At 50.8% G+C, this 14,906-nt stretch overlaps 1 protein-coding gene and 1 long non-coding RNA gene across 13 annotated transcripts in view; one reads left to right on the top strand and one right to left on the bottom strand.

The window, feature by feature from the left end:
• The window catches only part of LOC128315653 (uncharacterized), a 75,858-nt gene that overhangs the window by 21,447 nt on the left and 39,505 nt on the right, over nt 1–14,906 (bottom strand). The gene's annotated exons all lie outside the window — the stretch shown is intronic.
• Nucleotides 9,786–14,906, top strand: part of SCUBE3 (signal peptide, CUB domain and EGF like domain containing 3) — a 38,504-nt gene continuing 33,383 nt past the window's right edge. For 3 of the 11 annotated variants that reach the window (XM_053222915.1, XM_027057929.2, XM_027057933.2), the window contains exon 1: nt 9,788–10,438. In XM_053222915.1, the coding sequence (XP_053078890.1) occupies nt 10,354–10,438 (85 nt within the window). In that variant the 5' untranslated portion in view covers nt 9,788–10,353. Of the gene's footprint in view, nt 10,439–14,906 lie in introns of all 11 variants that reach the window. The other 8 variants (XM_027057932.2, XM_027057935.2, XM_027057930.2 and 5 more) reach the window with 6 other exon arrangements.

Genomic DNA, 14,906 nt, shown 5'->3' with positions numbered 1-14,906 from the left:
CTTCCCCTCCGTTTTACTTTTTTGTTTCTTCCCCACCCCCTCCCCCCTGTTTTCTTTCTGCATCCATGATGAAATAAACTTGCTTAACACTGAAGAAATCCTGCAGAGTGCCTAAAGCCCAGAGTATATAAAACCAATTCATGATGTGAGCCGGCCATGCGGTTGCCTTGCTTTAAAGCCATCAGGGGTTCCAGACCCATGCACAACCCCTTAACATCAGATGGAAACCCGTGCTTCATCGTCTGGCCTGCCTTTTCTTTTCAGATCTTAATACTTGTCCCCTTAAATACTTGTCTCTAGTTGAACCACATTATTAATTCCCTGGAGACACTCCCCGCTGCAAGTCCTTGCTCACCCCATTTCCACCACGTGGAAAACCCTCCCCCCCCTCCTTCACACAACTCCACATAAGGGAATTCTACGTATTCTTTGAGGCCGTCTTTAAACCCTCTCTTCTGGGGCGTCCCCAAGCTTCCAGCTGGAATTAATCTGCCTTCTTTGTGCCCTCATTAGAATTTTATGTTGGCACCTTTGTATTTGGGCATTTACCATGTTCTGCCTTATAGTCTAATTATTTAGATGCAAATTTCTCTCTCCTACCTAATTATGAACTTGAAAGGAGAAATTATGTCATCTCTGAATTCCCATATTCTTTAAGTTCCTGGCACATAGTAAGTGCACAAAGAATGTCAAACTCATTAAAAATTGAATCTATGGTTATAAAAAAACACATATACAATTAATTCCACATCTTAACTTGACCATTTGCAAATTTGTTTGAGGCACTGGGTTCCTTGAGTAGGGCTCCCCAAGGTCTGATTTGCCAAGGGCTGGAAGGATGGTATGTTAGATGGCGGCACCTACTGGCAAAGGGTAGTATTACAGCTTGGGTCTCCCAAAGAGAAGCAACACAATTTCTCAATCAATCCCAGTAGATTGGACCAGGGCGTGGAGGGGTGGGTGAGGCAGAAGAGGACTAGAATGAGTTCCTTTCACTCCTCAGTAGCTTTAGGCTGATCAGGGGGAGGAGCATCCCCAAGTCAGGGCCAGGGCTTTTTCTCGTTCAGCGCACCGCAGCGTCCGGCAGACTGATAAAGTGAGACATCAAGGAATAACAGCCTCGCTGTGATGCCCCTTAGCTTTGCCAACCCAGCCTTGGCATGATGCCTAGGACAGCTTTCCACCTAAGACAGAGGAAGAGGGGTGGCATGAAGGGAGAGCCTCTTGCCAAACAAGGGAGGCAAACTTCTGTAAGGATACTGACATTCAGCATAAGCACACAGGTGTCAAACATTCTGACCCCGTCCTTGTTGCAAGTTTTCAGCTTCTCCTAACAGTATTCTCAGTCCCATAGGAGCCCTTCTCAGAAAATACAATAGAAGCTATTGGGGAACTGATTTTTTAAAATAGCAGTGCACTTTATGAATTGGTTAATGAATGCTTTGAACTTTGCCCCAATACCTCCACCCATCCTTTCTTTGATCCAGGATACCCAGAGGAATTACACTGTTAAATGGAGAGGTCCTCCTCTGTTTCTCCATCTTTTCTTCTGGGGAGGGAACCCAGTGGGGATTTGGGGGAGGAGAGCCACAAGGAAACAGGTCAGGGAGAGCAAAGCAGAGCTGGCTCTCAGCAAAGTTAGGAAGTTCATTAGGAGTGACTGACCCTATAGCCCCTCCTCTGCCACACCTTTGTTAAGGTTTCAACTGATAATTAAAGATTTAACCTGGCAAAGGCTTAATCTTGTTACTCTGTCTCACAGTGATATTTGTATTTAGGACCCAAGGAACATAAGGTTTAGATCAAAGGAGTGATCCTCTTATGATAGGATTTTAAGCACTGGTGGGAAAGATCTTTGATGAAGCAGTGGAAAGCTGATGAGGGTTCCACCTCCTGAGTTGACTTCCTAAGGGTTCAAACAGAAGCTGCCTGTGGACCCAGCCCCACCCACCTTGGCCCCTGGCCTTTGGGGAGATCCTGAGCTCTGGCTTGGAAGGTTCCAGTTCTGCTTCTCTGTCTTCTAGAATCTGAAAGTCTCTGGCCAGAGTTACCTCCAGCCTGCTGCATCTCTGTGGTTTTTCTTCAGCTTGGACTGTCCACACTGCCCCTCCATTTAACCCTCTGCTGCCACCAGTCCTGTTGGAACCCAAAGCATTCTCAGGCTGGCAGAAGGCAGAGAGACAGGTCAAGGGATGTTCCTTGGAATTCCCTTGAATCTCCTCGGGATTCCCATGAGTTCACCATCCCTTCATTCTTTCATTCACTCAACAAACATTCATTGAGCACAACTATGTGATCCGGGCTGGGGATACAGTGGTGACCAATATGGGTCTTGCCCTCAAAGGTTTGGAAGACAAGTGAAAGGAAACAGACCATTACAGTACAGCATGGCTAGGGCCATTACAGGGGTATTGAGCTCCGGGCCTGCTACGGGTACATCTAAGCTGGGTCTTGAAGGTTAGTGGTGGTTTTCCAGCTGGCAAGAACAAGGTATATGCCAGGCATGGTGTAGCTTGGGTATAGTGATGGCGAGATCAGAAGAGAAACGTAAAATGTTATTGAAGAGAAGGGAACAGGACTGGCACAGAGGGCCACCTATGCCATACTAAGGGTTTAGAATTTACCCCTGTCAGACAGTGGTCCAGAGGGGACACAATGAGTATCTGAGAGGAGGCAGTAGCAATAGGGGTTGACAGGAGGGACGGATTGAAGGGAAGTTTCACAGGATCTGATGGCCTCTTAGATGCAGAGAGTCCTTCTGGTCTCTGAGAAATCTAGCTGGGATCACTGAGTAAATTATGGGGTCATTATCCCCAAGGTGGAGGTCACAGGAAGAGGGCAGTTCAGGGGAGAGTATGGAGAAGAACTATGAGTTTGGTTGGGTGTCAGTTCAGCTTGAGGTCTTGAGAAATGCCATTGGAAATAGCTATAAGCAGGCAGAAATATAGGACTGGATAGAAGAGGGAAGAAGGAACTAGAGATAGAGATCTGAAAATCAGACACACAGAATGAAAGCTAGAAGAAAAGGGTGGGGGGAGTTAAGGATGTAGATCTGGAAGTCATCAGCACATTGGTGGTAGCTGGAGCCATAGTGCCCCACAATTGGAGCAAACCACTCACCTACTTTGCGCTGAGACTTCCATGAGACATATCAGCAGTAACCCTCCAACAACCTGCAAGAATTTTATCCTCCTCCTTTGCTGGATGAGGAAGTTGAAGCTCAGAGATGTGAAGAAACTTGATCAAATTTACCCACTGAGGGGGCTGGGATTTAAACTCAGCACTGTCTGACCACAAAGCCAATATTCTTTCCACCGCCCTTGCTGTGCCTAGGGAGGTCGCGTAGTGTGAGAATTGAGAAAATCCAAGCTAGAAACTCTTAAGAGGCCAGTGGAGGGAAAGCAGCCAGCAGGAGATCTGGGAAAAGAAAGGCTCCAAGAAGGGGAAGAAAAATGTTCCGAGACCTCTGATGACGCAGAGAGGTCAGGCTAGATAAGGACTGGCAGGCAGCCCCAGATATGGAGATGTGAAGTCACTGGAGACCTAGCAGAGGGGGTGTCAGAGGGCCCCTGGGCCAGACTGCACTAAGGTGAGGGGTGAAGGAAAGCCGTGAAGTGGAGAGCAGTTATGCTCCTCCTAGAAGTTCAGGAGTCTGGAAGGACAGAGGCAGCAGGGTCTGGGGAAGTTTGTTGTTGCTACTGTAGGATGGTGCAAGTTGTACTGTGTTTACAGGAGAAGGAACTGAAGTGAGAGATTCAGGAGAGGGAGGGAATAATTGACGGCTCCAGATCTCTGTAGGGCCGAGAAAAGATGAGATCCTTACATATGTGTGTAGGACTGGCCTTGGCCAAAAGGAGGGACCCCTCTCCCAGCAGAAGGAGAGGGGGGTGGGGGATAGGATATTCATACCAGATGGCTTCTGGCTTCTCGATGAAACAGGAGTTGAGGATACTGATTGGAGAAGTCAGGGATCTGAGGCTGGCAGATGGGAAACCAAAGTTTGGAAGAGCAGCTGTGTAGAGAGGGACAGAACACAAACTGAGGGCAGTTTGGAGACTTGTCTTGTGATGTGGAGGGGTCTGGAACCATGCATGGTGTTGATGCCAATTGGCAGGTTGGATATTTTTGTTTCTTTCATGGAAGCAGCCAGGAAGCAGGTGGGGAGGAAGCAGGTGGCAAAGTGACTCAGGAGTGGGGGTAGGCAGGGAGGAAGGGCTGGGAGGACCCTGGGATGAGGGGCCAAGGAGGCCACCCAAGTGGCCAGAGGAGACACTGGAACAGGTATGGGCAGCTTGGACCAGGCTATTCCCCCTCCCCACCTGAGTCTTGGCAGGGCTGTCAGTAGACCTCCCTTGTAAAAAGGCAAGACTAAGGGCCTTGGAGCAAGTTAGTCCTAGAATCCCAGGGCTGGAACAGTCTTTGAGAGAGCATTATTTCCCATCATCTGCCTATATGGTCAAATGGCTCCTGAGCCATCCTGGACAGGTGAGAAACAAGGACCGACCAGGGTCAACCTATCCACTGACCTGGTATGATCCCCCCTCTCTCTTTTCTTTCTTTCTCTTTCTCTTTCTTTCTTTTTCTTTCTTTCTTTCTTTCTTTCTTTCTTTCTTTCTTTCTTTCTTTCTTTCTTTCTTTCTTTCTTTTTGGTAGTTGTTCTGAGTATTCTCTTTTTTCTCTGTCACTCACTGATTTTTGTGTATATTTCTATCTTATCCATCGATTTCTAAGTATCATCAAGATTCACCTCAAATCCCTCCTCATCCATGAAGTCTTCTTGGATGATCAACTTCTGTTTCCTGACTTTCTTTTTTTTTTTTTTTAATTTTTATTTATTTGAGAGAGAGCATGAGCAGGGAAGTGGAAGAGAGAGAAAGGGAGAGAGTGGGGGAGGGGAAGAGAGAGACAGAGAGAGAGAGAGAGAGAGAGAGAGAGAGAATCCCAAGCAGGCTCCAAGCTGTCAACACAGTGTCCAATGCAGGGTCTTGATCTCACAAACCATGAGATCATGACCTGAGTCAAAATCAAGAGTCAGGCACTTAACTGACTGAGCCACCCAGACGCCCCCACATTTTCTTTTGCACACCCTAGAGGGCCTCAGACAGGGTGTACTGGGGGAGGAGATGAGATAGGTACCATATGCCAATTGATGGAAGGATTCATGATGATCAAATCATGAGGAAGAGGAAGGGCTAGAACTGGAAGCAGTAGGACTGGTAGGTCTGAGGGTACAGGCCAAGGAGCAGTGATCCAAGAGTCAAAAGTCTGTTAAGACATGGATTCTGCTTCTAGCTTTGCCTCTTAAATATGTTTTTTAACCTTGGGCAAGTCATGTGACATCTCATCATCAGACAAATGTGATGGCTAAAGTCTTTTGTACTCCTACATGATCCTTCTGAGCAAGGGTACTGCCCTATTACCCCTTGTGTATGAAGGGGCTAGTCTGTGACCCTCATCCTGCTCCAAATGATTAACAGTGGCCAGAATGTGTTAGGCCTCTGTGGATTCAGAGGAGGCAGCACATAGGAAGGAGGAGGTACACAAGCTTCAGAGTCTAGCCTGGGCCCAAGTCTTGGCTTTGCCCTTCTTAGTGATCAGGGTGGGCTGATCTTCTTGAGCCTCAGTTTCCCTATCAACAAAGGGGATAACAATTCTTACCTGATAGACATGTGGTGGAGTGCCTGTTATAGTGCCTGGCACACATAGAAAGCACTCAGTAAATGGTAGCTATGAGCTCTAATTTGTTTGAGTGCCTGGGCCTTCTTAACGCAGGGTAGGAAGTGCATGGTGGTAGGGAAAGAAGGATTCTGGAACTACCCTACCTGGCAGGGGAATTTCCTTCTATTCTCCAACTTGAAAGTGCTGTTGACAAGCGCAGTGTGTTGTAATGCATGGCATTTCTGGAAACTTCTCAGTAACAACATGTGACAGAACCTACTGGGGGTGGTGAGAATTGAGCCCCATTGGCTGTACTCACAACCAGCAGCATCAAAGTCGGGTCTGGGACAGAACTACTTCTTTCCAGGCACTACAGTACCTTTACTATCAAACATTGTGGATTTTTTTCCTTCTGAGAAGTAGTGAAAAAAAAAAACAATAGTCATTGCCTACTGAATGCCTACTATGTGCCAGGTGGGGGGCAGGGCAGTCCATTCGTTATTTTATTGAATTAACACCATAACATTTTGAGGTTTTATTTCCTTTGTCAGAAGAGAAAACTGAAGCTGACAATGAATAACTTATCTGAAGTCACATAGCTAGAAGGTTAACAGAGCTGAGATTTGAACCACAGAATTTCTCTTACTCTTGAGCCTAATGTAGTTAGACACTGATGCATGCCCACATTTGAGGTCGTGTGTGATCCTACCTGTTTTGTAGATGAGGAAGCTCAGAGAAGTGAAATAACTCAACAAAAATAGATAGACGGCTGGAAAATGGTAGGGTCTGACATTTGTTCGTGGGCTAATTCTGACCTGTATGTGTTCTCCATTAGACTATACTGCCTGTCAAGGAGGGTCAGTGGACCCATTTTATAGATGAGGAAGCTGAGGAGACAAGAGAAAAAGCAAAGGCTCATGGAAGGAGACTTGGCGGGGGAGGGGAAGTCCCTGAGTGTGACAGAGCCCCAGCACAGGTATCCCTAAGCAGGATCAGAACCGAGGTATATATGCTATGGGTTCCCCAGCCCAGTCCTCTCCCCAGACATTTGCAGGGGAAAATTGACAGAAATGGAATGTCAGAAGCAATCCTGAAGGAAAGTGCAGCCTGAAAGCAAATTGTGGCCTGAGAGAATATTGGAGGCCCAGAGAACCCAGGGACATTTCACTCCTGCCAGTGAGGGTACGACATATGCTATTGCTTTTGTAATACCACTTGCAAGAGCCATCTCATTATTCCTTTCTTGTCATCTTCCTGCATCACTACCCAGTTGTGAGTCCCTGCAGAAGTGGACAGGGCAGAGGGCAATGGAACTGGCCCCCCAGGTCACAGTACCCAGTGATATAAGCCTTGCTTCTGCTCCTACAGAATCCTCTGAAGGGCTGGGGATGGACTGCAACCAGACTGGATGGTGGGGAGCAGAGCAGGGAACTGCCCCTTCTGCCCAGATGTGGAGGAAGTTCATCCAGTCCTAGAGGAGCAGAGGACAAGCTGACAAAATGAGAAAAAAAAAAAAAAAAAAAAAAAAAAGGAAGCTACAGTTAAAGACACTGAAACTCCCAGAGACTTAGCAGCTAAGGTAGGGCAACGTCCACACTCAAGGCACCAAGAAATCATACTGAATTAGAGAGAAGGTCCGAGATAACCTACTAATCTGCCCCTATAGAATTCTTCATGCCCACCTCACCTGTGTTTAGAGGGGGGTGAGCTGGAGCCCTCCTCCCTAGGGACGCAGAGAAGCTCACACGAGTGTGCACAGCAAGGCAGAGAGACAAAGCAAGGCATGGTGTAATCTCCCTTCCCTGCCTTGGGGGGCTCCTCAGCTCTCTCCCTGTCCCCCCATGTAGATCAGGCACCATCTGGCAACCTCCAATTCTTTTTTTTCTTTTTTAACCACTCTTGTTTGGGGCAGAGAGGATGGCAAGTTTGCACTTGTCCCCCAGCCCTATACGTAATTGGTGGCAGCAGGTAAAGCAGCTTCAAGGGGAGGGGTTTGCCAATGGAATGAAAGAGGGAGGGAGTCCTAGGGTGACAGAGCTGGCAGGGACCTGGGAGATCATTTGACCCAAACTTTTGTGGCCTCCACACCATTTCCATCATCTGTGTGCTTCCATCCCAACCATCATCTCTCATGCCAAGCAGGCATACTCAAGACCTCCTCCTCCAGGCTTCCTAAGGGCAACTGTCTCCTTTCCACCAAGGAGCTAATCCACCCTCTCGTTTTCTAGAATACACTGAGGCCCATTGAGATGTGACTTGCCCAAAGGCAATCTTCATCCCAGGATACAGACAGGACAAAAAAAACTCAAATGCTTAAGTCTGTTTCCATCCTCCTACTTTTCTACTCAATCCCTAGGGAAGGAAGGGCTCAGTTCTTCTCCCTGGGGGCTCAGGAGATCTCTGACATATCACACCTGTCACCTAGCTGATGTGGGCTGCCAGTGTCAAGGGTCTAAGAACTGAGTTATTTTCAGGATGATTCTGGTCATTGTCCCTTCCTCCTGGGTACCCTAAGGGCTCTGTGAGGTTAGTCTGAGTCTCAGGGTCCTCCTCCCTGCAAAAAATTTGCTCTTAGGGTGCCTTAGTCAGTTGAGGGTCTGACTCTTGATTTCAGCATAGGTCATGACCCCAGGATCGTGGGATGGGGCCCCACGTTGAGCTCCATGCTGAGCGTAGAGTCTGCTTAAGATTCTCTCTCTCTCCTTCTGCCCCTCTCCCCTGCTTGCATGCTCTCCCTCTCTCTTTAAAAAAAAAAAAAAAAAAAAAGTGGCTCTGAAGCATAAGTAACTGCCTGGATCCTGGCATGGTCTCAGGTTGACTGAAGCCCCATACTCTAAGAAAGCCTTCACCACCTTTCAAGGGGTCTTTCCTCTAAGATAAAAGAAAATGTCTATAAATCCATGGACAGTGTCCATGGTTTGGAGACACTGCTTTTATGCCCTTTGCCTTTATTTTTAAAAATATCATTTATTTTTCCTCTGTTACCCCGCAGTTGGAGACACGAAGGGTTAAGAATGGACCAGTTATTGGCCTCTTGGGTGGCTCAGTCCGTTAAGCTCAGGTCATGATACCATCTCACAGTTGGTGAGTTCAAGCCCCGGGGATGGGCTCTGTGCTGACAGCTCAGAGCCTGGAGTCTGCTTTGGATTCTGTGTCTCCCTCTTTCTCTGTGCCCCTCCCCTGCTCGCACTCTGTCTCTCTCTCTCTCAAAAATAAATAAACATTAAAAAAATTAAAAAAAAAAAAAAAAGAATGGGCTAGTTAGGACCACATCTTGAAGCTGCGAGGGCAAGCTTGGAGAAGTATGTTGTGCAGATCTTTGTGTCTGTATTTACACACATACGCATATTCCTGGGGGTTAGCTTTTGCCCCTGTGCTGAGTGCATGACAGTGTTCTACATGTGAGCCCACTTCTATATGGGTAGGGTGACTCAGTGGTCTACCTCCAAGGCCTTAACGGCCAGGGAGTCTGCCCTGGCGCTGGCAGGTTTAGCTGGGGGGCAAGTCTACTTTCTTCTTGGTCCTCAAAGTGCACTCAGCACTAGAAATGGGTACTGAGACCCGAGGGTGGGGGATGTGGTGGAGGTAAGAGTTGGAAGGGCGTCACTCGGCCCGAAATCGGTGTCACTCTCAGTTTTTCGAGATCCTATGTGGCTGTATCTCGCGTGTCGGGCTGTGTCGGCGGACGTGCCGGGGCGCCAGTGCGGTCCTGTCTGCCCCAGCCTCCCCGACACCCCGAGCTCTCTTTGTCTCCTCGTGGAGGTGTGCGTGCAAACCTGCGTCGCACGGCCCTCATCTCGTGCGAGAGTGGGGGGCGCACCCTAGCTCCCCCACTCTTTCCGCCGGGAGAAAGGACGAGCCGGAGCCGGGTGCTGTTTGGTCTGGAGCCGAGCGGGGCTTGCATTGATCCATTGATTGTGCGCGGTCCGCGCCTGACCTCCCTGCTCCCGGGGAAGCCGTCTCCATGGAGACCGGGCCCGCTCCCCCAGCGCCGGATTGTAAATTCCTGCAGGCAGCGGCCCGGCAGCCTGGGGAGGGGGCCGCTGCGCCCGGGAGCGCAGGGGGAGCGGCCGCCGCGCCGAGGCCCCATTTGAAAGAAAAAAGGGCACGAAAAAGGAGGTGGTGGAGGAGGAGGGGGAGGAGGAAGAAAACGAAAAGGAGCGAGGAGAGGAGGAGAAAGAGGAGGAGGAGGAGAAAGGCGAAGAAAAAGAGACGGAGCCTGAGAGACGGAGAAGGAGCGAGAGAGGAAGAAAGAGAAGCAGAAAGGGCGTGTTTCTGGCGCTGCGTTTCCCCTCCCCTTTCTCAGGTCCCTCGCTCGGGCTCTGCGCGCTCTCCGGCTGCAGCTCTCTCCGGGCGAAGCTGGGAATTGGGTGGGATTACACGCAGCAGCCCCGCCGCCGCCGCTAGCCGAGCCTGGCTTGGAGAGGGCGGGGGTTCCCCTCCGTCATCGGCGCCGGGCGCCCCCCAGCCTCTCTCCGCCTCGCTCTCCCCGACGTCGGGCCGGGAGAAGCCGGCAGCATCGGGAGCCTCCCGCCGAGGGCACCGCGGTCCGCACCCCGCTCCCGCAGCCCCCGGTCCGGCCCCGGCGGGACGCCCCCTCTCCTCCCCCCTCCGCCGCGCGGGGGCCCGGCCGGCTTCCGCCCTCCGGGGGCTGCGAGACTGGCCCCGGCCGCCCGGCCCCCGGGAGCTCCAGCCATGGGCTCGGGGCGCGTGCCCGGGCTCTGCCTGCTCGTCCTGCTGGTCCACGCCCGCGCCGCCCAGCACAGCAAAGCCGCGCAAGGTAAGGAAGGAGGGGCGCGCGGCGGCGGGGCTGGGGGGGCTGCGGGGCCCGAGGGCGGGGGTGCGATTTCCGAGGGGCAGGGCAGGTGCTGGGGAGCGTGCCGCTGTCAGAGCCTAGCACTGTGCACCCGCACTCCGGCTGGGGACCTAACCTCTGGGCGCTGCGTCCCGGGCGAAAGGCTGGAGGAGCCAGGAGCGACACGGAGCAGTGAGAAGTTTGGGGGACCCTGGGCAGAAGTCGCCACGCACCTCAGAATTCTTCCCGACTTCATTGCCACCCCAGCATCTTCGAAAGACTTCCTGTCCTCCAAAAGTTTGAGAGAGAATCTTCTCTTCTCAGACATTGCCAGAAACTTAAGCTGTGGCCTGGAGAGACTGAGAGAATGAAACTTTTCAGCCATGCCATGTATTTCTTCCCCTCACCCCCAGCCCTCATGCAAAGTCAGACAAAATTTCCAAGTTGTTGTCTTATCAGTAGAAAAATGTTAAAGAAAAATAGGATCTTTTCTGGAAAAACCAGCTCGTCTCTCACTGGATGGTAAGGGGCTGAAGAAGAGAAGAAAATTTCTGACTGGCTCCCAGCAAGAATGTCGCTTTCTGCCTCTTTGGGGGGAAATCTCTTTCGTCTTGCATGGCTTTCATTTCTTATCATAATATTTATTTATTAAGGCCTCGGGTTTCCAATTCCATTTAAATCCAGGTCAGAATTGCATTAAAATAACAAAGTAAAATTCCAGGCCGGGGAGCTCTGACAGATCCCTCTAGGAATTACAGAGAGAGAGACAGGGAGGCCCTCCGGCCCCCATCCCTGACCCCAGGCTCATTGCCTGGCCAGTCCCAAGGCTTTGCTGGCAGAAACCAGGCTGGTGGGCTACAGATCTCTTGGGGACAGCCTCCCCTCCCCCTTGACCTCTTGCTGCACCCTTCCCCCATCATGTCCTCACCCAGGAAGAGATTTATATGGACAAAAAGAAAATTCCTCCTGGCAACGCTTTGCTGAGGAGGATATGATTCTGCCTATTGTCCCAGGGGCTCCTGAAGCCAAGCTGGGGTGTGGAAGTGGCTGAGCCAGAAAGGAAAGTTGAACTTGGGAGTTGGGGAAGCCTGAGTCTCTGGCAGTCGGGTCGCTGTGTCCCCGGAGACTGAGCACCTGGCCCTTAAGCTGCTCTGTGTACTGGATAGGCTCCCACTTCATTAAAAGGAAGGTGCCATATCAATGCCATCCTCTTCTCCCAAACACTGCCTCTTCAACCACCCCCTTCCTCCTCCAACCTGTCCTTTAACAGAACCCGAGTACTAGAGATTCTCAGCTGTCACAGACCAGACCCCACCCCCACCCCTTCCCACCCCAAACTGCCTCTTCTCCCATCCTGCTTCCAGACAGCCCACGACCACTGCCACCCCCAGCCTGGGAGCAGCCCCTCTCCCACTGCGGATTTGCTTGTGTTTTCATAAACAAAGCTGGCTTTTGTAGTGTGTGCTGACTTACTCATAACATGGAATTAGCTAGGGAGTTTAGTCTGAAGGAAGGAACAGATTTCATTCGAGTAATCTAGAGACAAGATAAGGACCTCTTTCAACTTGGAGCCAGTGTCTTAGTGGCCTAGTGAGGCTGGGGGGGCTGAGGGCAAAAGGGGGAGCAAAGAGTATATTCAAGGGGGTTCCCAGGGCTGATGGAGACTCCTAGAAGGGACAGGTGCCAAGCGGAGATCAGCTCATTGTTCAGGGACAGAAGGACTCAGAATCGCTCCGAGGTGCTTCCTCTTTCATCAGACACCCTGCTGGGTGCTGTGGGGATATGCAGCCAGAGTGGAGGCCCCTGCCCTCAAGGAACTTACTAAGAGTTTTGTTCACTATTTATCTCCTATTCAGGCCACACTCACTCTGACTGGGCTGCAATTAGCTGTGCATCTTCCTTCCTTCTGATCCCTGAGTCTAGCCTGGCATAGAGTGGAAACTTGTCATTTCAGCTACCTTTGATGCTGCTATTCAGGAAATATATCAACCCGGACTGCCAGAGATTGCCTAACAACAGGTCTGTTGGGTTAGAGGGCTATCTCTGGACCCCAATCTGCAGGCCAGTGCCACAGGAAGGACAAGTAGTGACAAGCAGCCTTACCCATAGATGGGAGTGCTGTGGTCATCACTTGCTCCCAAACATATCTCCTAGGTGTCACTAGTGCCAGCAGGTGTGCCCTTATGCCACATGTTTTTAAAGGAAGCTCTAGTGGGTTTCTTTAAATTATAGAAACTCTTGGCAAATACCTTGCACAGTTATTATACCTCTGGGTGTAGTGTGTATATGTGTGTGCGGGTGTGTGTTTATATGTAGAGTACAGGTACTATATACTTAAGTGCCTCTTCTCCAGAGATTCCATCCTCCCAAAGAACCAAAGTGGAAAGGGATGGGGAGGATGGGGAGAGACAAGGAAGGAAGCCCTGAGTATACAGGTGAGTGTGTGTGTGAGAGGGAAGTTTACCATGCTCACCCACAGGTGATGTAGTTGGGTGTCAGTGTCTACTGTGATTTGGTTATTAAGCGTGGATATGTACACTTTAGTATCTTTGAGAACTGTGTGTGGATTGAGTGGGTGGGTAAGCTTGTGTGACTACGAGTGAGTGAGCATGAGGGTACATGGTTTTGAGTGTTTTTCAAGTGCCTGTCTCTGTATTTTAAAGTAGACAGACTGGATAACCCAGATAATTGTTAACTTAAAAGCATTAATTTGCTTTGCTTTTTTTGGGGGGTGGGGGGGGGTGTGCAGCAGTGGTTAAAAAGACCTAATCCTTGCTTAGGGCTCAAGTTACAGCTGAATGAAAAGGTCTCCTGGCCTCCCGGGGAAAACTTGTCCCCAGGGCTGGCTCAGGAGAGCCAGCCTGGCCGTTTAGTTTACCTGGTTGTTTTCTCTTCTCATTAGGGATAAATTTTTGATAAAGTCTTGTATTTAGAATTTCCAAGTAACACCATCCCTGGGACTGAGAGCGTTCCTCTGGCAGCAAACAGTGTCTCTCTGTCTCTGTACGTCTCTCCGGGTCTCTGTCTGGGAGTATGTGTGTCTCTCTCTTTCTTTCCCCCACCCCTCTCTTCCTCTTTAATGTGGCTGTTTCCTCTCCTCCCCGCTTCCCTAGGCTCCTGTGGCCAGCTCTTACAGTGAGGGGACTGTTCCTCCTAGCCCCTCCCTCCAAAATATGAAATGAAAACCATAACCGTGTCAGCGGGTGAGGGTGGCCCCGTCGGCAGCGGCTATTGCCCGTGCCCCATCCAGGCCATACTGGGGAGAGCGAGAGAGTCAGTCCCCACTCTTGGAACCTGATCTTCAATCAGTTGCTTCTAAGCCTGTCTTCCTCCCCTACTCCCATTTTTCCAGAAGGGTGGAGAAGGGGGGGTGGACTACTTAGAAATTCCTCAGGAATCCCTTTGACCTTTCCTCTCTCAGTGACATGTCCCCCAGGGTGGTGGGGAAAGGCTGGGGCCAGGGAAGAACTTCTCTACTTCTTCCCCCTCATCTCCTGGAGTGTCTGCAGGGTGGAATGAGAGAGGGGAACAGAAGACACGGAGGCCAGAATTACTACAGGCAGAGAAAGAAGAAAGTTATCAGCAACCCCTAAATGAGATTGTTTTCTGAAACCTTCAGGAATCTGAGAGCATGAGAACCGGTTTGAGATGTGAGCGGCTGGGACCTGTTGTAAAAGGAGCTGGCCCTGGGTGTGAGTTTGGGAATGTGAGGTGTGCGTTCACTGGGGCGTGCGAGCGTGCGTGTGCATGACTCAGGGTGTGTGTGTGTGTGTGTGTGTGTGTGCGCGCGCGCGCGCGCGCGCCTGTGTGTGTGTGTGTGTGTGTGTGTGTGTGTGTGCGTGCGCGCGCGCAGTGCTCCAGTGAGAGGAAAAAGGAAGCGGGGCAGTGTGCGTTTTGTTTTCGTTGGAGAAGTAAAGAAGAGGAATGGCTTGGTCCAGTGCCTTGGATTGAGGGTGGGGGAAGGGAACGGATCGCTTCAGACCCTCTTGAGAAGATGGAGGTGGAGGGGCTCGCTGCCGGAACTCACCCCAGTCCCTGCTCCCGATTCTGGTCCCCGCGTGTCAGGGTGTGGGCCTCCTTTGACGTCCCGTACCCCTAGCACATGACCATTTGTAAGAAAGAGTCCCTGTCAGGGCTGGAAACTGCAGGGCTGCTCTGAGGCTGGCAGTGCCCGCAAGAGGCCCAGACCTGGGGACAGCTTCTTCAGGCTCAGTTATGAGACAGGAGTCTGGAAGCAGGGACTGCTGGTCCTTGGGGCAAAAGTGATACAATTGCCAACCCAGGGATGTTTGAGGGGTACAGGAAACAGTCACCTGGGCTAAGAGGGGGCATAGACCCTGCCCTCTCCCCCGTTGGCCCCTCTGTCACCAGACTGGCCATTCTCCTGCCATGCCACGTACTGCCAGCTCCAAATGGCATGTGCTGGGGCATTTGGTGCCAGTGGGTTTTGGTA

The sequence above is a fragment of the Acinonyx jubatus genome, chromosome B2 (genome assembly GCF_027475565.1).
Source record: "Acinonyx jubatus isolate Ajub_Pintada_27869175 chromosome B2, VMU_Ajub_asm_v1.0, whole genome shotgun sequence".
Classification (NCBI taxonomy): domain Eukaryota; kingdom Metazoa; phylum Chordata; class Mammalia; order Carnivora; family Felidae; genus Acinonyx; species Acinonyx jubatus.
This window is presented reverse-complemented; position numbering and strand designations above follow the sequence as displayed.